At 41.0% G+C, this 25341-nt stretch overlaps 1 protein-coding gene across 1 annotated transcript in view; it reads left to right on the plus strand.

The window, feature by feature from the left end:
• LOC126427967 (CUGBP Elav-like family member 4) overlaps window positions 1-25341 on the plus strand; it is a 222103-nt gene that overhangs the window by 99609 nt on the left and 97153 nt on the right. The window contains exons 6-8 of the mRNA XM_050089854.1: window positions 574-585; window positions 10484-10633; window positions 17931-17936. Of these exons, the coding sequence (XP_049945811.1) occupies window positions 574-585; window positions 10484-10633; window positions 17931-17936 (168 nt within the window). The remainder of the gene's footprint in view (window positions 1-573; window positions 586-10483; window positions 10634-17930; window positions 17937-25341) is intronic.

A 25341-nucleotide genomic window follows, 5' to 3' on the forward strand; every position in this document is an offset into this window, starting at 1 on the left:
TTCTAACCAGATCAGTGGCGAAAGCAAGTAGCTAAGGAGGAGCCAGATGATAACAACGATGCAGAACTACTGAAACATGTCAAAACATGTGATAAAACATGGGTTTATGAATAGGACATCAAAACTAAGACTCATTCGTTCCAGGGGAAGCATTCTGGATCGTGAAGACTGAGAAAAACTCGACAAGTACTGTCCAGTGTGAATGTTACGATCACTGTGTCTTTCGATGTTAAAGGCGCACTGCATCAGGAGCTTTTGACATAAGGTCGAACGATCACTAGAAAATGTTGATTACGCTGTTTACGTGAAGCAAGCTGAAAAAAACGCCCTGATTTGTAAAGAAATAATTCACGTCTTTTGGTCAGGCTTCGTTGTTCATTCGTCAGTGCTTGGCTAAAAACAGTACTGTAATTATGACCCAGCCTCCACATTCGCCTGTCGTGGTGCCATCCGACTTTTTTTCTATTACCGAAAATAAAGGAAATCTTAAAAGATCGTCATTTTATAAGAAGAGATGAGACTAAAACTGCCTTGTTGAGAGAGGTAAAAACTTCCACAAAGAACAAGTTTCAGATATTGGCGTAGGTATATAGTATCCAATGAGGACTATTGTGGAGCTTACAACATTGATGTCGATTAATAAATAAAATTATTTTAAAAAAGTCCCATTATTTTATATACACACTTTGTACGTGCAGATAGACAGAAAGAAGTGTCTAACGGTCACTGTTAAATTCTAGTAGCACAGTGAGTTGTATGGTAATTGTGGGTTGTTCCACTAAAGGATCCGCATACAGGATGCTGAAAAAGAAAGCGCAGTAGTTTCATTTGATTCACGGGAACGTCCAACAGCTGCCTTCGAATGTAAACTGAACACCTGGTTTTGGTTCCTCGCACTAATCTCAAGTTAGCAGCTTCGCCCATGTGGTCTTTCTTCCAGTTTAAAGATCTCGCAGTCGTTCTACTGCGATGTTTGTTATTTGAGTGAAGCGTACGATACCGTGCTTTACTCGGTCAGTTTCAATTTGATTCATCCACAATACTATGAGGTCCAAGCCTGCAGACACCGACACTAATTATTTGCAGAAGAATGCTGAAACGGGTAGAAGCTGATCTCGGGGAATATCATTTTAGGTTCCGGAGTAATGCAAGATCACGAGACACAATAATGAACCTACGACCTCTCTTAGAAGACGGGTTAAGGCAGACTTACGTGTATACCATTTGTGGACTTTTGACAATGTTGACTGGAGTACACGTTTTGAAATTCTGAAGGTAGCAGAGAGCGAAAGACGGCAGTTCTAAGAGTCGAGGGGCACGAAAGGGAAGCAGTGGTTCAGAAGGAAGTGAGACAGAGTTGGAGCCTGTCCCTAATGTTATTCAATCTCTAGATTGAGCAAGCAGCAAAGAAAACTAAGGAGTACTCCGAGATGAGGATTAAAGTAGAGAAGCGCATCAAACCAATCTTCGAATATGAGACCACAATATCAACATTTTTTTGCGTATAGTTAGAACACATGATCTCCATTCCAGCTATACTGCTATATAAAGACAAGTCGTAGTTTAACGTTGTTGCAAAAAAACTCGAGAAGTTCAACTATTTACTTCAAATTATTAAACCATACTCTACGAAATGTTCGGACGGACATAGCCTACACATTTATATATATATGTGGCATATAAATACAGTATGTACTTTATAAATGGGACAGTTCTTGACTTGCTTACTTCAAATTTTTACACAATATTTTAATAAACGTTTGGACAGACACAGGCCAAACATTTACTTAAGATGTACAGTATATAAAATCTATTCTTCTGTATGAAACAAGACATGGTATAATTTTATCAAAAATCTCAAAAAGTTCTTGACTGATTTACTTCAAATTTCGACAAAGTATTCTAATAAACATTTGGACAGATATAGGATATATATTTTTAATATATGTTAATGTATCTATCCTACCACATAAAGTTGAGGTGTTATTTAACGTTGTTACCAACACTCTATGGAAGTTCTTGAATGCTTTACTTCAAGATTTTACATGATACTCTAATAAACATTCGGACAGATGATATGGGCTACATATTTTAATATGTATATACTAAATAAATATATGCATAATATATAAAGAGGAAACACTGTCAGCAAAAATGTCGAAGTTCTTGGCTAATTTACTACATACCTAATTATTGGCCGATTTACTTCAAATTTCTACATGATACTCTACAAAATGTTTGGTCGGACATAGCTTGCATATTTTTTAAATACTTATTGGATATAAATATATATGTTATATATAAATAGGAAACGCTGTCAGCAAAATTCTCGAAAAAGAGCTTCATTTATTTACTCCAAATTTTCACACAATACTCTAATAAAATTTGGACGGCCGTACTATATATTTTAAACCCATTTAATACATAAATATATGTAAAGTGCATTAGGCATGTGCTGTTAGCAAAAATCTCAAAAAGTTCTTAATCGATTTACTTCCATTTGTTGCACAGCTTGCTTCACGTAAACAGCGTAATCAACATTTTCTAGTACATATTTTTTGACCAACACTATACTGGTTTTCTGTTAAAACGAGACTTCGTAACCTACCGATTCACAAATTAAATTCATGCACAATATTGTCATTGAAGCTGATATCCTCACAGATCCAGCAGCTAGAAAAGTCTCTCTCGTATCCCATATACCAATGATCCCAACCGATTTACTCATTTGTTTTAAGTGACTTGAGTTCCCAATCAAGGTTTCCTTTGCAGCACCAATAAACAATGCTCAAAGTCGGAGACACGGGTGGGAGAGGAGTGGACAGAGATGGGGCAGGAAATGAACACAGAGAGACAAAGGAGGGAATGGACAGAGAAAGTCTTAGGTTGCTTTAGTGATCGGCTCGTCATCAGTGTAGCAAATAACAGCTCCAGTGGTGACCTTTATGCGTTCATCCACCGGATTCAGACGTCGAGGGGGTTATGAGACTAACGGATGAGTGTTACTGACGGTAAGCACTGCCTTCAGTGGATTCACTATTTTTACCCGCTTTTTTTCCTGAACTGAATGCCCTTTCCACCTGGATGTTAAAGCGCGTATTTCAGAAGCTTTACCGTATTTTAATTCAATGTCTTAAAATCAGCAGATGTTCACATTACTATGAGTTAGCTGGCACGGCTGTCCCGTCAGCGCAAATGTGCCGCTAATATTTCTGCGGTTGTGAGACTTTTCGGTCTTATCGGCTACATTACAGCACAACTTGTCATATTACCGTCTTACTTGAATGTACTCGTGAGGGCGTGCTTTAAGCTCCACGTAAACGACGAGCCAATGAAGTAACAGCAAACGCAGAAGTATACATAGCGCAGTGTTTACATCACGTTTATTCTTAACAACGTATAAAGTTTGTCCAGTGCAGTGAGTATTCGACTCGAGCACTTACGGGTAACCAAGTGTTAGGACTGTTTGTTGAAGTGAACAAAATAGGTAAAATAAAGAAAACCAGTGTTGCGTTTAAGCGAAAAAAATGTCAGGAAAAGGAAGAGAGTAAACAAAAATTGATCAGAATTGACAAATTTTTTACTCAGCCTTCTAGAAGCACATCCTGCCCAAACATTTGTGTTGATTATGGCTCAGATAATGCGGTATCTGTTGAGAAGCTTATTGAAGACGGTCGGACAATAACTGCAGTTCAAAATACCGCCGGCCACGACGACGCCATCGCTTATTTCGACGACATCTGCATAGTATACCAAACTGGGAAAGAACCGTCGACCTATACACTCTTCAAAAAAGTAAATAAAACTTCATATGACTTGGGGAACTTCAAGAACAAGACACTGAATGGTAAAGAAAAACATGTAATTCCTAATATGGGACTGTTAGAGCCTTCAGGACCATTTTCTAAAGATCCCCACCAGCACAACATGTGTTTGTCAACATCCTTCTATGTCTCAGTTTCTAAGTATGGACCATTTAACCGTTTTTAGCTGTGTTATTCCAAAATTTTAGATACTCCCTGTTGTCAGCTTTGCTGGTTGCTTCCTTCGCAAAGGAATAATGTATGGTGTACGGGTAATCGGGACTGGAAGCACTTATCAGAAAGAATTAATGAACACCGTTTCTGGAGTGGCCATACGGAAGCATGTGCTGTGTACAAACTTTGGAAAAAGGATGATACTATCGAAACTGAAATTCGTAAAGAAGCATCATTGAAAATAATCTGCTAGAACAAATTAGAACATCACCATTTTTCGCCATCATAATGGACACTACACGGGATATTTCAAAGGTATATCAGCTAAGCATTGTTCTGAGATATCCAGTAATAACCGCATCAGAAAATAGACAAACAATCGATAGAAAAGTAAAACAATTATTTCTTGACTTTTAAGTCATCAAACATGGTGCAGCAGATTTAGTCAAGCAAGTGACTAAATTATTTTTTATTGACAAAAATATTGGGTTAAAAAAGTGTGTAGGTCAAGGTTATGATGAGGCTACTGTAAGTGATGTTTATAATGGTGTACAAAAAAAGATTAAGAATGTTTAGCCAAATGCAAAGTATTTACATTGCGCCTCTCATAATTTGAAAGTATTATTGTAGTAAAACAAAAAGGTTACATTTCCAGTTCGTATTCCTTTGTGAACTCATGTACCAAATACTGAATGTCATCATTTATTCATCCAAAATGTTACAAAAATGCGATATCAATTTGGCCGACGCAAGTAGAGCTTTACCGGATGCTGAAACAAAACTGATGTTGAACAGGAACGATTTAGAATCATTCAAGTGCAAAGACTGCAAAAAAATATGACGTAGATCCCAATTTCTACGAAAAACGGAAAAGAAAGTTAAAAAACACTTCTATGAACTAGCTTCTGAGCACCAGTTTCGAAACAGGAAAGAAATATTTACAGTTACCATTCTCAAAAATGTCCTAGAGACAATAATATTTCAGTTAAATACACGTTTTACTGGTGTGAATGCAGTCTGTCAAATATTTAATTTCCTAACATCTTCATTTTTGGTCACAATAGATGAAGCAACTTCATTACAAAAATGTTATCAATTCCAAAGTAAATATTTTGATATTATAGTGCCTAATTTTTCTCTTCAATTTAGTAATACTTATCACCTTGTTCTACCAAATTTACTATGACGGGAACTGTTCACTAATTATGTAAGAAAATTATAAGTAAACATACAATGCTAGAATGCGACATTATGGAAATGTTATTATTTTATACAGTACCTGTCACTTATGTAGTAGCTGAAAGATCATTCAGCAAATTAAAAATAATCAAATTTTTTAAAGGAATAGTACGGGTCAAGCTCGACTCCGACATTTGGCATTCATAGCAATAGAAAACAGGGCTGCATCAAGTCTAGATTTAACGGTACTTATTGATGAATGCCCAAGAACTAAAGCCAGAAAAATATTGTAAAATAAGTTGGTAAAATAAATTGTCTACTTCGTTTTATTGACTGCTTATAATATTAACTGCAATCTACTACAGCCACGAAAACATAGCTCTGCCTCCGACAATTACCGACAATTACTGATCGGAAATCGTAGTCCTGAACTAAATCAGGCTGCTCGGTAGTTTAGCGAGAGTGAGTTGCCGGCACTAACAATAACATGCCTCCCCCGCACGTTTCTGCCACTGCGAATGCCGAAGTTCTGACTTGGCCAACGTGCTTCGCGGCAAGAAGCCATGTCTCTGTAGCTGACTATTACTTCCTCATGTTTATTTTTTAGTAGCTTTTGCCCGCGACTTCTTTCGCCTAGTGTGGACCAACACTGAAAATTATCCCACCGTATCCTTTTATCGGTATGAAAGTGTCCTATGTCCTACCCAGGCCGTGATACATCCATGTGCAAAATTTCATCCAAATTAAGCCAGCAGTTTTTGTGTGAAAACTAACAAACAAACAAACTTCCGCATTTATAATATTATTAGGAAATACGATTAAATATTATCTGTTGCGTGCGTTACACATAATTTACTCAGTAGCAAGTAGGTGTGCTTTATTATGCCGTACAGTGGGCGGTAAGGAGCTGATAATGTAGTTTTGCATCTGTAAAGAATTTAGTTTAGTTTCAATGAGCCCTAATTTCATTTTTGCCCAAGGGTTCTCGGTCACATAACTACGCCACTGCTGTCACCAATAGATGGCTACATTGTAGATATGTGCATAGTTCGTTCTTAGTACCATGGGTAAATCTCACTAACACCAGCAGATGGCTCCATCGTTAAAAAACGCAACAGTGTCATAAATTAATTATTTTGAATACCTAAGATTTTGCAATATTCTAAGAGGTCTGCAAAATACGTATGCAGCACAAAAACTGTGATGTTTGTACACACGAACTGGACCACCACAAGATGATCAGTTCAGGTTAAGTACATGAAAAAATGCTGTAAGACTCAAATCAGTTAAAGTGATGTGACAACATTGTAAAAATACGCCTGCATTGTAAAAGAAATTGCAAGTAAATTTCCACACATACAATTATTAACCAAATTAGTGTCCCAAATTCTACAGTATGTACTCCAATGCTATATTTCCATGCCTGGTAACAGTTTGCATTTTAGAAGGTGGGCCTAAGGAGTTGATGTGAAACTAACCTGATCGGACTTATAACTGCAGAAAAATACAAGTTAGCTACAATACTACGCTACGCAGGCAAGCACACAAGCAAACTGACAGTCTGAATGTGACTAATTAGGCCTACTATTGATGTAAGTCGTAGTACACCTTCAAATTTAATATTTCAACATTTAAATTATTCACGAGCACCGTTTTAGGAGGAACAAAGAAAATGCATCGTGTCATTTACTAGCAAAAATATAATCGACGCTATTAATTGTCAGTTATTGCTGTTATTACAAATGACAGCAGTCTGCAGTCAGCACTATGGTGACAAGACTCTCCAAAAGCTTTATATACTGTACTACTTTCCGCAACTTTCATGTAATGATATTGCAAAAAAAAAGTATTGCATACAGTTTGGTAACACGAGAAGCGTGATGTTTACATCGAGTATCTAGGAACTAGTACAGGTTAAGTATCGGAAAAAAACCAAATCAACATCTGTGATGGCACAATATTCTAAAATGCGTCGCAAAATGTAATGTTCACATTGCAGCAGTAGCAAACACTTAAAGTATGTGTTCAACCCGTGCGGCTGCATTTCGGAACCTATGGCTTGCGAAAATAATAAAAAAAAACCTCAACTCAACTACACAACCCCCCCCCCCCCCGCGCACACAGACGCACATACACAACTCAACTGTCTTATTAGGGAGGGAGGAATAGGGTTATCACTTAAACTGCAGAACGAAAGGAACAGTTTTACGAACGCATGACCTAAGTAAAGCTGTGAGTACCGGGCGTGAGTCGTGCTTCGGTAGCTCAGTTGGTAGAGCACTTGCCCGCGAAAGGCAAAGGTCCCGAGTTCGAGTCTCGGTCGGGCACACAGTTTTAATCTGCCAGGAAGTTTCATAACTACTTCATCATTTATTGTGGATGTCGCACACTTCGCAAGCTCGATGAAGCTTCAAAAATTAAATATTGCTGCACCTAAACTGTCTGTATAACTCATTAAATTGTATGCTTATCGTAATTTAAGCAACACTTCGAAAATTTGATCAAAAATAAAGTTATATTATAAGTAAGATTTTGCACACCTTGCAAGTACAATGAGGCTCAAATAGGCCTAACACCTAAGGCAAGACACTGTATGACCATCCTACATTGCTATAAATAATTCAACACGCATTAAAGAGATGTTATTCTCTTTATCATTCGGATATGAAGATGTGGAAGTTGTGTTTTGAAATTTAGTGGTTCACAACCGAAAATTACGTTAGAGATTCTATCGAACCTTGATGCTGGCTCAGTTGAAATATACTCCTAAAATCAAGTTCCCAACCACATCGCTCATGTTTAAACCTACAATAAGAAAAGCTTAAACAAAATGGCTGTAAATATTACGAGGTATGGTAGTCCAACATTGTAGTGTAACACTACGATACTGCTAGTTTGCAGAGACGAAGATATCGACGTCGTAATACACAGAAACAGAGACAAAATAATGTGAATGTAGCAGTGGAATTACCAATAGTTGTAAGTAACTTAATTTCATTTCATAACGGAGTAGTTGAAGAGAAAGATACACACCACTGAGTACATATCTAAACAGTCCTCCACAGAGATCAAACACATGATCCATTATGTAGTTGTCTCCAGCCCGGTAATACCATGTGTTTTAGCTAAGGGAGACATAAAAGTCTCCCGCAGCCCACCAAGGAATTGCTCTACCTTTGCCTATCCACCTACCACGGAATCTGTTATTTAGAAGCCTACGAACATTAACACTGGAATAAGGAGGAGCTTCATCGCGCATGAAGTACATATTTCGCCGCACTCGTAAATGGACGTGTTCTAGCACAACAGGTAGAAGATTCTCAATGGAAGAATGATCAGTTTCTCCGTTGAACCTGGGTGAACGTAATAGTCACCAATAATGCCGGCCCAAACGTTGACAGGAAATTTTTGTTGACGACGTGATTCTTCAGGGATACACGAGCACATCAGGCATTCAGTGCGACAGCGGGTTGATGCATGTATTATTGCTAACGGAGAGAATTTTGAACATGTCATTTAAGATTGTGTTTTTTGCTGCAATCAAGAGGGTATTTTGAACGGTTCATGTAAGTAAACGTTCCATGTAATGCAGGTACATTCTGTCTGTGTGTGGGCCGTCCGCTGTGGCCGAGCGGTTCTAGGTACTACAGTCCAGAACCGCACTGTTGCTACGGTTGCAGGTTCGAATCCTGCCTCGGGCTTGGGTGTGTGTGATATCCTTAGGTTAGTTAGTTTTAAGTAGTAGTAAGTCTAGGGGACTGATGACCTCAGATGTTAAGTCCCATAGTGCTTGGAGTTTTTTTTGTCTCTGTGTGTTTCCCATGATTAATGTGTTTATGAAGGGAAGTAGGAAAATAGCTCTAATGTGGAAATCAAGCGTTTTCGGATTCATGTCCATATAATATACTTTCTTCCTCTGTGTGTGACGAATGCTTCCTGATAGTTTGGCCATACCTTTCTGTTACACCCTGTATACTAGAGACCAGCCAGAGCTTCACATGAGAAGCATTCAGTAAAAACTAAGAGAAATGGTAACCCAGACCATTAATCCTGGTTGCGGATGACAGGTTGGTATTGCACCACTGTCTGGTGGTCTCCAGATATGTCTCCGGCTTGGAATCTCACTGACTGGAGTAGAATTGTCTTCAGTGGTGAGTCCCGCCTGCAACTGAGTCCTGATGACCAGCGAAGACTTGTCGTTTCATAGCAGGACTCCTTTGGTTGTCATCCGCGCACCCTTTAAGCACAGCGGTACGTCGATGATGTTCTATGCCCCATTTTGTTGCCTCGATGGCAAGCCATCCTGGGATACACTACAGCAAGATAATGTCTGCCCATACACCGCGAGTGTTTCTGCTGTTTTGTCTTCGTGATTGCCAAACTCCACCTTGGCCAGCAAGGTCGCCAGTTTCACCCCCAAGTCAGAACGTTTGGAGCACTATCGGCTGGGCCCTCCAATTAGGTCGTAATTTTGACGATATAACGCTCCAATTGGACAGAATTTGGCACGATATTCCCCAGGAGGACATCCAACAACTCTACCAATCAATGCCCAGTCGAATAAGTGCTTGAAGTAAGGTCAGAGGTGGACCAACGCGTTATTGATTCGTTCAGTTTGCGGAGCTCTGTCTCTTGAATACATCGTACAATTTTTCTGAATTTCTATTCATTTGTTTGTCTGTACATGTACATCACATATGCAGATACCATATCATTCGGATAATTCAATATGGGTCAAATGGCTCTGAGCACTATGGGACTTAACTTCTAAGGTCATCAGTCCCCTAGAACTTAGAACTACTTAAACCTAACTAACCTAAGGACATCACACACATCCATGCCCGAGGCAGGATTCGAACCTGCGACCGCAGCAGTCGCGCGGTTCCAGACTGTAGCGCCTAGAACCGCTCAGCCACCCAGGCCGGCGATAATTCCTTAATGGTAGGTACTGTGTATACGGCCAGAGTACTTGTGTATAATTAGGTAGAGTTATAGACAAACCTCCCTCGTGAATCAGTCTAGATATAATAGAAAACCGTATAAAATGCCTACAGTACTTTCTGAGATCAGAATTCCAATACAGAAAGAAAAATGCTGTGGCGTATTTTTAATTTATAGTATGTGGTGTCTACTTTACTGCATTTGCCACCAGATCACCACCTCCTCAGCCTGTAGTTCCCATCATTGCCACGAGATGTCACTCCATAGGCTAGATAACTAAGGAACAGATAAAAATACATATACTATACACTCGTCATTACTTTTACGAGGCTCGCGTGAGAAGCTGGGCCCTTACAGATGGGAGTGACGGTGTTGCTCATTGGCAGGTGCGGGTCCAGCCGTGAACGGAGCGCTGCCCAGCCTGCCGTCGCCCACGATGCCCAACTTCAGCATGGCGCAAACGCCCAACGGGCAGCACGCCGCCTCCGACGCCGCTGCCGTCTACACCAACGGCATCCCGCAAACCTACCCCGCGCGTGAGTACTCTGTCCCTGCACCTGTCGTTCCTGCTCACAATATCACTTTCTACTGCCACACGCTTGTTTTTAGTCACTGTTCAGTTTGATTTTCTACTCCAGAATTATTCGACAATCATCCTAATCCTCATCATCATAATCATCATCTCAGTCATCATCATCATCATCATCATTAATTTCATCATCATCGTCATTTCTTCTTCATAATCGTCATCTGCTTCTTCTTTGACATGTTCATCATCATCAGCATCTTCTTTTTCTTCATCTGCTTCTTATTTGTCAAGTTCATCATCATTATCATCAACAACAATGTCATCATAACCATCATTTTATCGTCTTCGCCGTCATTGATATTTCTTTCTTCTTCTTCTTCCTCTGTCTTATCACATCATCATCATCATCATCACCATCACCACCACCATCAACATCAACATTGTCATCATCACAATTATAATTGTTGTTATTTTCATGCTCAGTCATTTTCTTCATCATCTTCTTTTTCTTCTCCATTGTTATCATCATCATCATCATCATCATCAAATAATCATCATCGCCAACATCTTTATCTCCATGATTACCATCAACATAGCCATCAACAACTTGGAGAAAAATAACTTCTCATCTGATACCGCGTTTGTAAATCCTTTATTTACGATGACCCGTTTCGATAAATAGAGTTACCATCATCTGATCTCAGTACAGGTTCATACGTGTGGTCAATTTGATGTATACACCAGGTATACTCCATATCTTAATTAGCTGGACAGATGACGTGATATGCATTGGCATGTCAAAGTTGAAACCAGTATATAAAGAATATTCACAGTTAAAACCAGTGTTTAGAAAATGTTTCGCCAAGTGCATCCTTCCCATGCTGAAAAATTTTGTAGTTACTGGTTTATACTCTCATCGAATGATGTTATCTCTGTTTACTGAAACCGCTCACCGCAAATAAAGGTTTTACAAATGCGATCTTGGCTGAAAAGTTGTCTCTCTTCAAGCTGAATATTTACTGATCACCACTTATCACTCAACATCAGCAAATTCACTGATTAGCATCATCTTCATCTTTTCATCATCATTTTCATCTTCATCATCACGATGCACAACTTCCTGCCAACGGCTGGGTCTCGTTGGAACCCCAGACTCTCTTTCTTGTCTCCATACCGCCAATCTGTAGCTACTTGGCGCCGTCTTCTCCTCCCGTCAACTAATTTTATGCGTTTCTCTTATCTCTTAACCTACTGCTTGGCCTTTGGCACCCCACCTTCATTTTGCTCATCTTCCGAGACATCATTATCTTCTACATTCTCTCCAAATGGACATCACATTTTAATCTTTTCTCCATTAATCTTTTCTCCTCAATTTTCTGTTCTTGGGGTCTTCAGCTGTTATCTCCCGAGCCGTTTCATTTCTCATCTTGATCATTTCGTGCCCTATTGACAAATAATATAAATGTCGACAAATCCACCACAGCTGTATTTCAGAAAAGTTAATTGCGCCACAACCAGTTACGTTCTACGAACGTCTTCAGATCACACCAAAAGTTCTCCAACAGTCTTCAGAACTAATTCTCATAAAGCAGCAGAAATATGCCGGCGTCATGACTCGAAACTGTCTTATCGCCAGACATCACGCTAAAAGAATACATCGAGCACAGTAAAGCACTTCGCCGCCTCACGAGCACGGCCATCAAGACACTAAGGACATTTAACGAGCGGAATATTACGTTACTGAGAGGGTAGTTCTAAAATTTCAGTTGTCATTGCGAAAAAAAGTAAAGTTGCTCGAGTTCTTTTTGCTTATTTGCAGGTATTCGTCTGCGGACTTGGTACACATTGAAATCCGTACCGTAGCACGTCACTAGATCAGCTCGTTGATAATGTAGGGTATCTTACGGTAACTCGTTTTTTGCATTCGTAACGAGAACAACGCTGCAACAACCCGTGTTGAGTTGGTGGAAGCGAACGGCAGTGATGTACAGTAGTGCAGCCACCACAACACAGCTTAAGCAAATGCGTTTGTGCCATTCTGCGGATGACGTCAGAGAGAAACTATTCCGCCTCCATATTTGTATGGTAGAGGCTGTGTGACTTCGTGAGCGTTGTCATTTTCGCTCAATTACTTTTACGTACTGAGTGATTTGCAAATGAAAGGGTTGTGAGTGTGTGCGAGCAATGATAGTTTGTGCTGTTGTTGGCTGTAATTCACACAATAGCGGCACTAAGGGGACCGAAGAATTCACGCTTTCCCTCCAGATGCAGAAGATTTTGCTGCCAAAACGCTGCAGGAAAGTCGGTGTGAATGTTGCAAATGCTAGAAAACGTTCTCGTCATTTCAAAGAAACTATGTTAAAGACTTGCGTTCGTGATCGATAAACTTCCGCCGGCCGCAGTGGCCGTGCGGTTCTAGGCGCTACAGTCTGGAGCCGAGGGACCGCAACGGACGCAGGTTCGAATCCTGCCTCGGGCATGGATGTGTGTGATGTCCTTAGGTTAGTTAGGTTTAATTAGTTCTAAGTTCTAGGCGACTGATGACCTCAGAAGTTAAGTCGCACAGTGCTCAGAGCCATTTGATAAACTTCCGCGAAAATGTTTGCTTACGAGCGATGCATTTCCGTCGTGTAATTTTCCTTCTAGTAGGCTAGCAGCGCCAGTGATAGCACACCATGTGTAACAGAATTTGCGATCCATAAAAGAAGTATAAAGACCTTAGAAAAGTTTTCACCACGGGAGATGATGAATGTATAGCCTATCTATAAATGTACATTTACAGGTAAAGTTGTTTGCATTGATTCAGATACAGTCAGTTTGCAGTATTCCATGGCGGCAGAAATGCACGTCTGAAAAACATACGCATGAAATTGCGAGCACGTAATAAAGAACTTGGAAGTCAGTTGCCATCAACGAAACATCTGCACGATGAAGAAAGTAGTAACATTGCACTTCTGCCTAATGAAATTAATCGAATAGTGGGCAAAATATTTTCACCCAGTCAAATGAGAAGCTTCTTACAAGGGTAAAAAAGGATGCGATGGGTCAAAGGAGACATTTGCAACTCGATTTCTTTGCACGCCGTTCTCAGATAAATTACAGTTTTCTCGGGGAAAAACTCGTATACCCTTACCCTCTATCTGCAATGTCAACCTTGAGTTTTTGGATAAAACGCAGTTTGCCGTCGAGGTATTTTAAAGGATGTGATGAGGTGACTAGAAACCTGACAACAGTGATGATGTATATAAGAACTAGCGTGACCACAACTCGGCAGGCAGCAGCACAGTTCAGGGCAAAAAATATGCAATGGTCAGTTCCAGTGAAAGCAACAGAAGAGATTGCTCATGTCGTTTTACAAACAATTATTAAGTGGTTCTCTGAAAATGGTCCATCCCTAAATTTTAAGGAAACACACAGTATTCAGTTCTGTACAACAAATTTACGTGGCACGTGAACGGAGGTCAGCAAATAGGGCAGAATGCTCCAAGTTTTTGGATTTGCATATTGGTATAAACTTGAAATCGAAGAAGCATGTTAGTGAGCTTCTCAAGCAGTAAGTTCAGCTTCTTTTGCTCTTCTTAAAATTGTTAGTCTTGGAAACAAACGAATCCGTTTCCTGACATATATTGCACTCTTCAAGGAGTTGGACATTTTAACAGTACGATCACAACACGTGTATCCGCCAACAAAATTCGTCACAAATAATCCACCACAATTTCAAAACAATAGTGATACCCATACCTACAACAGAAGTGGGAAAAAATTACATTTATTACCCATTATTAGAGCTGTCAGTGGTTCAGAAAGTAGTTCAAAACATAGTAACAAAATTTTTTTTATAATTTGCCCAATACCGTAAAATGTCTGTCTGGCAGCAAAACAAGTTTTAAATCTAATCTTATTTCCCCTGGACTACTATTGTATTCCATGGACGAATTTATAATTGAAGACTGACAGCCCGTAAAAAAAGGAACCACCACCTAGTTTTTAAGTGCAGTAGCACGAGTAGGATTAAAAAATAATATGTTAATTAATGTTGACACTGATCATGTATAAGTGTCCCGCTAACTGTCTCGTACCACATCATTTCGATGAAAGACCCGTTCGAATGATCTACGGAAAACGTAACTACCTAACTTCCCACCTGAACACTTTGCCGTATTTTTCCCAGTCAGTATGACCACGAGACAATGGAGGAGAGCAAGCAGGGAAAAAAGACACCACGATGTGGATTTACCAGCGCCTGAAAAGGCGAAGGCAAAACTATCATTGGACAACCGATGCCGAGAGGTGTGCGACTGGCAGAATATGCTCGTAAGGGGGCAAAAAGTCACAGGGCCATGCTACCCAGTTCTCCTGACGAGGATACGGGAGGCTTTCAATACGAAGCTTCATCGATAGTTGTCCGAGGAGGCGGAAGTAATGCCTTACAACTACACCAATTTTTTTTTAATGAGGAAATATGTTTTTTCAGGCGTACTATGTATGACGTTAGAGTTTGTCAATTTTCTACCACAAAGGAAAAATCACAAACTCTCTGCACTGTACTTTCCCATCGCCAATACTGGGCTGACAATGGAACGCTAAATTGAGGGCAGGAAGACGTTCTTGACAAATTTTCACGTTGATGACACCTTCGGACTTTTCAAACCTTCTCTAATGACATTATGCTGCATGCCTATCGAATGTGATGTGACCGCTTGGGAGTGCAACGCGACCGCAAATTTTGTTCTCGCATACAGCGTGTAACCACTAGGAACCGTTCAAAACCATTCAACGAAATTTGAACGTGATCCGAAGCAGCAAAGGGTTCTTGTGATTTCTCAACCCTCCTATTGTGCGCCTTCCTGTGGCGTGGACACACACGAAGATAAATCGGGAAAGAGTCCCTCTAAGTCTCACCTTCGGCAAAACCCTCGGAGATACCCACCCATCTTTATTGCGAATTTTACAAATGAACGTGTACAGAAACAACTTGTAGAGTAGTCCGATTCGTCTGCAGGCAGGCAACTCATTGATATGCCTGAAAACCCAGTTACCTGCCTACAGGCGCCTGGGGCTACTTACACGTTGTTTCTGTACAATTCATTTGTAAAATTCCCAATAAAAATGGGCCGGTAGCACCGAATGTTTTGCCGAACTGGGGATCTTAGAGGGATTCTTTGCCGTTTTATTGATGTATGAATCAATGTTGCACCCCCATCCCCGTCTTCCCCAGTGATAATGCTACAGGAGGACGCGAAATACGAGGGAGAAAAACGAAAACAGCCGTTTGCTGCTTCGGATCACGTTCATATTTCGTCGAATGGTTTTTAAGAGTGCCGGCCGCGGTGGTCTCGCGGTTCTAGGCGCGCAGTCTGGAACCGTGCGACTGCTACGGTCGCAGGTTCCAATCCTGCCTCGGGCATGGATGTGTGTGATGTCCTTAGGTTAGTTAGGTTTAAGTAGTTCTAAGTTCTAGGGGACTGACGACCACAGAAGTTGAGTCCCATAGTGCTCAGAGCCATTTGTTTTTAAGAGTCCCCAGTAATTCCATTCTGTATCCCTGTACCGGAGCAAGAATTACATTCACACTGCACTCCAAAGGAGACAGATCATGTTTAATGGAACTGCAGCCCCATTATGTACTTAGAGTAGGATTGAAAAGCCCAAGGGTTGGCAGCAGCGTCCAACGTTGAAAAGAACGTCGTCGTGTTGCTTGTCACTCTGCGAACTGTCGTTTTCGGCCGCGAAACGTGTAATCAAAGCCCCAAGGAAAGAGTGGTTCCATTGACGTCCTTCGAGCCACCTTACGAAAGTTACAGGTTATTTTCGTAAGCCAGGGGCAGCATTCAACTAGATGGACTTAGGGAAGTTCCCAAAACTACGTGCAAATTGCCCGATACAGCTGACTTAATAGTATAGGTTTGAATCAAGATGGTTCTTTTCTCTCCAGTTAGACACGATGTTGTGCAGTTGTTCAATCTGGGTTGCAAAATTCGTAACTGTATGACTGCGTGTTTCGCTGTGTTCCATTCCATAGAATTCGAGAAGATTCAAACCGCTGGGGTTGAAATTTCACGCTTTTTTTCTCCTTTCTAAAGTACAGAATTACTTTTTCTTTTCCAACTGTTGCATTTAGGTCTACATATGAGCACACCTACTATGTTCTTCAGGGTTTACTACAATCGCTCTTCCGTTTGAAACTGTGTGTAGTCGCACCAAGCTGTAACACGGAAGTGTCACTGCGGGCATTGCTGACGGATGTTGGCTATGTAGACTACGGCCACATTTGAGTTAACGCTGGTGAAGGAGGAAAGAAGTGTGCTAGTAATCTTCAACACGTACCATTTGCCGACGTTTTTGGATCAAGCCTCTTCTGGAACTCGGTAAGGTGTAGAAGGAAACGATAGTGGAAGTTCATACCAGTCTTGACTGCGGGACTGCGTTGACAATGCCGACACACTAAGGAAAAGACAATTTCTCGTGAACAGTCTTAAAGGCAACCCAAGTTTCGCAGAGTGTCACACGAGGAATGGCCAATGCTCAGGGATACGACAGGAATGATCATTCGAAGCAAAATAGCCTAGTAAACCCAGGCTGGAAAATGCATACCTTTAAGAGCTATGAGCACTTCTTCGTCTTCGATGCTGTGAAACAAATCTCTTCAAGTGTAATTTTTGAGTTTCCATATTCTGGCAGAAGATAGTATAGACCAAAACAAGAAAAACTTGTCTAGTAAACGTGGGCTCTAAAAATACATACCTAAGAGTTGCAAGTGCTTGCTCGGCAGCGGAGATGTGTTTCACCGTATCAAAGTACTCACAGCTCTTAAGGTATGCATTTTAGAGCCCAAGAGGCTTCTAATGATATTTCCTTTTATATTCCTGAATATTGACCATTCCTCCTGAGACACCCTGTGTAGTAATTGGTGAAATCGCAGTATTTTCCATCGTGCTCACCAATGCTAAATCTGCAGTTTAGTAGAATTGAAGGGACTTATTTCTAGAAACATTTGAGGATTCTGTAATGATTTGAAAGTCTGTACCCCAGATTTCAAAAGGGCAAGTACCCTCTCTTGTTCGCCCCGCCCCCCCCCCCCCCCCCCCATTCACCCTTGCGGACGCTATGCTCCAGAACACGTGAGCCTGCACCAGCACTGTTCTTGTCGTCAGTCTGCTATAGACGGTCATCTAACCTGCTTTATAAAGCGGGCAAAGCTGCGACCGTCATGTTCATTGACGAGGTGTGGACGTCACACACCTTGTCGCCTCTTCGTGGTTTCCCCACCCTTCCACGATGCTTCTGACAGCACTGTTTCCGAGATGCTCGTTCCCTGGTGCTGCGCCATACTGATCTGACCTCTGTCACAGTCGCTTATTTCAGACTATCCCCCCTTTTGCGGCCCTCACCTTCGCTAGAATGATCATCCGTTCGTTTCTGCTCTTCTTATCGCGTCAGGTACCTGCAACGTGATTGGGTGGCATTCGGTGTCAATATGCTCATCGCGATATTCCTTCGTATCAAAATCCCATTTTTTGTACATAAACGTGTTTAGCGATTCTTTTACATCTGTGCGACTGATGGGTTAGAATCGACCGTTACGTTCAGAGCCAGGCCGAAACAACCTTTGAGTGACACAGCAGTAGTGCTGCGAATCAATTCTGTTGTTCTTTTGAATGGCACTACCTTCCATCTAAGGCATCAACGATGAAAATAAAAGTAGTCTGATGCCAATCCATCCTCACTAACGCCCCCCCCCCCCCCCTTTCTTTCAATGCATTCTATATAGAAAATAAACCAGTGTCTGGTTAAATAGATTTACATTTTGTCTCAAAAATCCATTGTGCGGAGGTCCTTAAGGTTGTAGAACAAGTCATAGAACAAGAATACATAATACATATTAAAAAAGAAAAATCATATGCGCTGGCCGAAGTGGCCGTGCGGTTCTAGGCGCTACAGTCTGGAACCGAGCGATCGCTCCGGTCGCAGGTTCGAATCCTGCCTCGGGCATGGATGTCTGTGATGTCCTTAGGTTAGTTAGGTTTAATTAGTTCTAAGTTCTAGGCGACTGATGGCCTCAGAAGTTAAGTCGCGTAGTGCTCAGAGCCAAAAATCATATGCTAATGTTCCTTCTACAGTTAGTAAGCGCAATGGTGCTCATTGGTATGGAGCACGTCAAAAATTCTGAAACGTATTATCATTTAATATGTACTACCAAAACTTGACACAAACATATAAACGTATATACACTGAAGTGCATTAGATAATTCTTAGGCTCTTGTAGCTGTGCATAATCAAACAGAAAACGGTTAATACCACTTATTTACCATAACCACATTACTGCATACAAGATGTACGGAAGTCACATTTTACATAACTCACGTTGTTTTTTGGTATTAACAAAATATCCATCAACTGGTTCTCGTAAGAAATTCGCCAGTGGAATAGGAAGAGTTGGTCACCAAGAAAAGCTTACGCTCATCTTAAACTCAACTTTTTTAGTAGCTGTTTATGGCTGCTGGCAAGTAATTTAAAATGGGTGTTACTGAACAATGGACACCTTTTTGGACCAAAGTAAGGCACTTTGAATATTTCTGTAAATTATTATTATTTCGATACCTATTTCAAGAACTAGACAGCAGGACTGAGAAAGATATGTATTATTTATCACAAATTTCATTAAACAACAAATATATTCAGAAACAGGAGACAGTGTCTTCAGTTCCTTGGACAGACCTCTATTGGAAACTTCTGAGTTCAAACCACACAATTTGTATTACGCATTTTTGGACTATGGACATTATCTTGGTTTGATAACTTACCTAATAAACTGATCTCATATGCCATTACGGAATGAAACTAAGCAGGATATACTAGCTGTTTTACTTTTACAGTATGACAGTTATTGAACTACTTAAAAAAAAACTTAAATTAGTTACAAACTACGGTGTGCACACACTTTATTCAACATGTAAACGTCACTACAGATATTCGGATTTAGGTTATGACATGTTCGATATGCCTGCCATCATTGGTGACGATGTGGCGAAATCCTGCATGATCACCTGGAGTGTCGGAACATCGTTGCTGTCAATGACCACCTCAATGACTGTTTACAGCTCAGCAATAGTTTTGGGGCTATTGCTGTACATCTTGTCTTTAATATAGCCCCACAAAAAAGAATCTCGCATGTGTTCAGATATGGAGAATACGAGAATACGGCGGCCAATCGAGGTCCATGTCAATGGCTTCTGGTTACACCAGAGCTAGAATGCAGTCTCCAAAGTGCTCATCCAGGACATCAAACACTCTCCTGCTTCGATGGGGTCGAGCTCCGTCTTGCATGAACCACATCTTGTCGAAATCAGGGCCGCTTTGGATAATGAGGATGAAATCACCTTCGAAAACCTTCACATACCGTTCGGTAGTCACCGTGCTATCAAGTAACATCGCACCGATTATTCTGCGACTGGACATTGCACGCCACACGGCCATCCATTGAGGGCGAAGGGGCTTCTCGATCGCGAAATGCGGATTCCCAATCCCCCAAATGCGTCAATTTTGCTTATTGACGAACCCATCCAAATGAAAGTGGACTTGTCGCTAAACCATACCACATTCACATCAAAGTCCTGTTCGTCAATTCTGTGGAGAACTGTGTTGGCGAAGCCCAACCGCTGTTCCATGGTCCCGGGGCTTAATGGCTGAGGGGTTCGAACTTTGTATGGAAAGAGACGCTGGTCTTCAACAACAATTTGTTGCAGTGTCTCCCGACTGATTCTCACCTGTTGTGCAGCTCGTCTGATCGATTTCCTGGAGCTGGTTTGAAACACAGCGCGTGGCTTCTCGATGTTCCCAGGCGTTTTTGCCTTTTTTGGACGACCGACATTGCCAACACTATCATCACAGACACTACCTGTTCTCTCAAACTTGCGAATCAGATTCTTGATTGTTAGCACACTTGGACCGATTGTTTTTAGCTTGAACTCGGTCGCAAACGTCAGTTGAGCCGCAGCTGAGCTGTTATTGCTCGCATAGCAGGCCTTCACAAGCTCTTTACGCTCAGGAATGTACCATGACATTTTCACGTGCAAATGGCCGACAGCAAAAACACGCGTGAGCATGCGCGTACTAATTCCCATCATGTTCCGCGGCCAACCGTGCAGTTTGAACGTCCTAATGCAAACCATTCAGAAGTTATGAAGATTTTATTTCATATAGTTCAATATCTGTCACCCTGTATATCGCTTGTGCCCACATTAGAAATAATTATTTGTTTAGGTGTTTCAGTAGTTCTACAGTTTGCTCTTCTCCGCTGAATTTATTATTCAGTTGTAATACCAACAATTTAACACTGCCAACCTCTTCTTTCTGCTTGTCGTCAAATTTTAGACATGGCTGGAAGGAATCGTCGTACAAGGTCTGAATTGAAGTTCGTGAAAATTAATTAGTTAGGGACATTCAATAATGTCCATGCAAACTACATCAACTGATCTTTTTAAAACTGTATCTGATTTGCTGTTCTGGAACCACGTAAAATCTTTTGTGCTAGTGCATACAGACTGCTTGTTTCAGCCAGTTATGCTACAACCTTTGTTTGGAGCACAAGCCTTATATCCATCTAGTGTCTTGTCCTAACGATTTCAACGGTTCTGAGAAGTCTCGAAACCTATTGCTTCTTATCACAATCAAACATTCTGTGCAAGAAAAACATGTTGGCTAAAGCTTAGCTGCAAAGAAAGTTCGTGCAACAAGGTATCGAGTTTTTTTGTTATGTACAATGACGGCACGCTTTGATTCACGTCGATTCTTTTCCTGAAATACAGACGAATAGTATTTTCATTATTGTTGTTTGTAATTATAATTATTACTATTTTTATCACCATTATTCTTGGTATTATTGCGATGATGGTGGATCATTCGATTGTGTGGTGATTTGCTTTTTGTGCATCGTGAAATTTTATTAGACGGTTCAGTTTTTCATTTTTCTTGATGTATTGTGTAGTAGTGTATAGTATATGTGAAAGTTTGTGCTCACACACATTCTTTCCAGACTATACCTTGTTGATGTAGAAACCAAGCATAGCAGTCCAGTATTTAGTATTTACAATGCGTGTTCTACACCTTCACCAGACACATCATAAATAGTGTAATTTTGGTACGTGCCTTTTTTTTACACTTCTCTCTACATCTGCATCTACATTCTGCAAACCACTGTGAAGTACATGGCAGAGCGTACGTCCCATTGTACCAGTTATTAGGGTTCCTTCCAGATCCATTCACGTATGGAGCGCGGGAAGAATGATTATTTAGACCCACCTGTGCGTGCCATAGTTAATCTGATCTTGTCCTCGCGATCCCTTCGGAAACAATATATAGAGGGTTATAGAATCCCGTATTTCTAGAGTCACCGTTTAAGGCTAGGTCTTGATACTTTCTAAGTAGTCTTCCTCTGGGTTAGTTAATGCCTATCTTCAAGAGTCTGCCAGTTCAGTTTCCTCAGCACGTCTGTGACACTGTACCATTGGCCGTACAAACTTGTGACGACTAGTGCTGCCCTTTTCGGTATACGTTCGATATCCTCTGTTAGTCCTATCCCCACACACTGGAGCAATATTCGAGAATGGGTGGCCCGAATGATTTGCAAGCAATCTCCTTTGTAGTCTGATTACCATTCCCCAGTATTCTACCAACAAAGCGAAGTCCACCTCCTGCTTTACCCATAACAGACCCTATGTGATTATTGTATTTCATATCCGTACAAAGTGTTACACCGAGGTATTTGTATGAGTTTACCGATTCCAGCGGTGTCTCCTCCATATTATAGTCATAGGGTAATACATATTTTACGTTTTGTGAAGAAAACGAGCTTACATTTCTGAACATTTAAAGCAAGTTGCCAGCCTTTGAACCACTTTAAAATCTTATCAATACCTGACTGAATATTTACGCAGCTTCTACCAGACAGCACTTTACGACTGATAACTGCATCATCTGAGAAAAGTCAAGACGATCAATATAAAATATGAATAACAAGGATGCCAACACACTTCCATGGGACACATTCGAAGTTACATGTACATTTGTCAATGATTCTCCACCCAAGATAACATGCTGCGTCGTCCCTACCAAAATATCCTCAGTCCGGTCGTAAATTTGACTTGATACCCCATAAGACCGTACTTTTGATAATAAGCGTATGTATGGTACTGAGGCAAACGCTTTTCGTAAATAGCGAAATTCTGCATCTACCTGACTGCCTTAATCCAAGGCCTTCAGTACGTCATGTGAGAAAAGTGCAAGTAGGGTTTCACATGAACGATGTTTTCGTAATCAATGCTGGGTGGCATTGGAGGAGATCTTTCTGTGCAATAAATCGATTTCAACGTATCGGACATCAGTTTTGTAGATCACTTCTGCTACTATTCTTGTACACGGGTGTAATCTATGCATTCTTCCAACTACGGGGCACAGTTTTTTGTTCGAGTAATCTATGATAGGTTAGATGCAAATTCAATATAGAATCAGATAGGAATTCCATTGGGTCATGGATCTCTGCTAAATTTTAACGATTTTACCTGTTCCTCAACACCACAGACACTAATATCTATTCCAGTGGTACGAGAATTAAAATGGGGCAATGCTCCCGAGTTTTCTTTTGTAATGGAACATTTCGAAACATAGACAAGCATTTTGTCCTTTTCCTTTGCCACACTCAATTTCTGTTCCTGTCTTATCTGCAAGTGACCGGAAGCTAACTTTGGTGCCGCTAACAGTCCTTACATACGACTAGATTTTTTGTTTTGTTTTTGTGAAATATCGTTTGACAATACTCTGTTACGGTAGTCACTGAAAGCTTCACACATTGCTCTCTTGACAGCTAAACGCATTACACTTACTGTCTCTGTATCTATAGCCCTGTGTTTTGAGCTACACCTAGTACGCAATAGTCTCTGCTTTTTTTTTAGAAGTTTATTTACAGTGGCGCACTCGCACTCACTAAACAGACCAATGATGAAACGCGCAGTTCTTCTTCGGAATATCTCATCTGTTCTATTAATCATATCTGACGAGCACATAGAATGATGAGCGCATTCGAGTATGGGTCAAACGAGTGTTTTATAAGCTATCTCTATTGCGGGTGAATTACATTTCCTTGGGATTCTTCCAATTAATTGAGCTTGGCATCTGCTTTTATTAGTCTTAGGCAAAGTAGCTGAACCGATCTTAAGTAAAACAGGTATCAAGCTGAAATTCATTGGAAGAATCCCAAGGAAATGTAATACACGCACAAAACAGATAGCTTGCAAAACACTCGTTCGACCCATTCTTGAATATGCTCGTCATTGGATAGCTCCAGATGGATATTTTCAGATGTTTCATTTTTTTCGAGTAATTTAGCTCTAGTAATCGAACTTATTTATGCACAATATGTCACATTTATTTGTGCTGAGAATCAACTGCCAGTCACTAAATCAAATGTCAATTCTATTTAGGACTTCCTTCATTTTGCTGCAGTTTTACTTTAATGTATACAACAGTATCATATGCCTACTGGTACAGTTTATCTCGATGTTATAAGTGTGACGCAGAAGCACGAAATGCAGTGTGTATATTGTCAACCATTACGGTGACGACTCGGTTCTGGTGGTTTAGTCGTATAGCGTGTATCTATGAGGAACAGTCAAATGTAAACCGAACAGTCAACACAAGGGGACCGTGGAATGGTTCCATTCAAAAGTAATCACCAAATGTGTTAAGACATTTATCCCACTGGCCGATGGTACGGTCAATTCCTGTTTCATAGAATGCTGTCGCCTGCTGATAAATCCACAACCGCATCCACTCTTGCACTTCATCGTCTGACTGAAACCGACGTCCATGCATGTTTTTCTTCGGCTCGCCAAAGAAGCTGCACTGTTTCCAATGACATCGCTGAAATATAGCCTGTGTCCGGTTGGCATTGTGGAGCTGGGCATTATCATGACGCAGGATGATTCTGTCTGATGGGTTTCTGACAACCCTAAGGCAATCGGCTAAGCCAACAGTGGAAATATCCCAAATCTCCCCCGCCAAAGAAATCCAAAGTCGTTCACACAAGTTCCAGTAATGTCATGACGATCTTCGTCTTCGACTGCATGGGCACTCTGCTTATCGATTCCCTTGACTGTGGAACCACAATCAATGCACAGTGCTGTGTTTGCAGTAACTGCAATGCACCGTGAAATCAAAACTCCCAGGAACGCTGTCGGAAGAAATCATCCAGTTGCACGATAACACCCGCCCCTACACTGCCAAGCGCACGAAGGCTAAGCAGCTATTTGGTTGAGAAACACTGCAACATCCTCTGTACAGCCCGGACCTTTCACCATGTGATTTTCACATATTTGACCACCTGAAGCAAGACATGCATGGACATTGGTTTCCAACAGACGATGGAGTGCATGAGTGGGTGCAGATGCGGATCCGTCAGCAGGGATCGTGTTCTACGAAACAGGAATTCGTCTCATCTCCCAGTGGGAAATGAAATCGGCCGCCGTATTGCAAGTCCTTTTTAGTTGACGCCACTTCGACGACTTGCGAGTCAATGATGATGAAATGATGATGAACACACAACACCCAGTCATCACAAGGCAGAGAAAATCCCTGACCCCGCCGGGAATAGAACCCGGTACCCTGTGCGCGGGAAGCGATTAATATGGTGACTGCTTTTGAATGGGACCATTCCACAGT

The sequence above is a fragment of the Schistocerca serialis genome, chromosome 12 (assembly GCF_023864345.2).
Source record: "Schistocerca serialis cubense isolate TAMUIC-IGC-003099 chromosome 12, iqSchSeri2.2, whole genome shotgun sequence".
In the NCBI taxonomy this organism is placed as follows: domain Eukaryota; kingdom Metazoa; phylum Arthropoda; class Insecta; order Orthoptera; family Acrididae; genus Schistocerca; species Schistocerca serialis.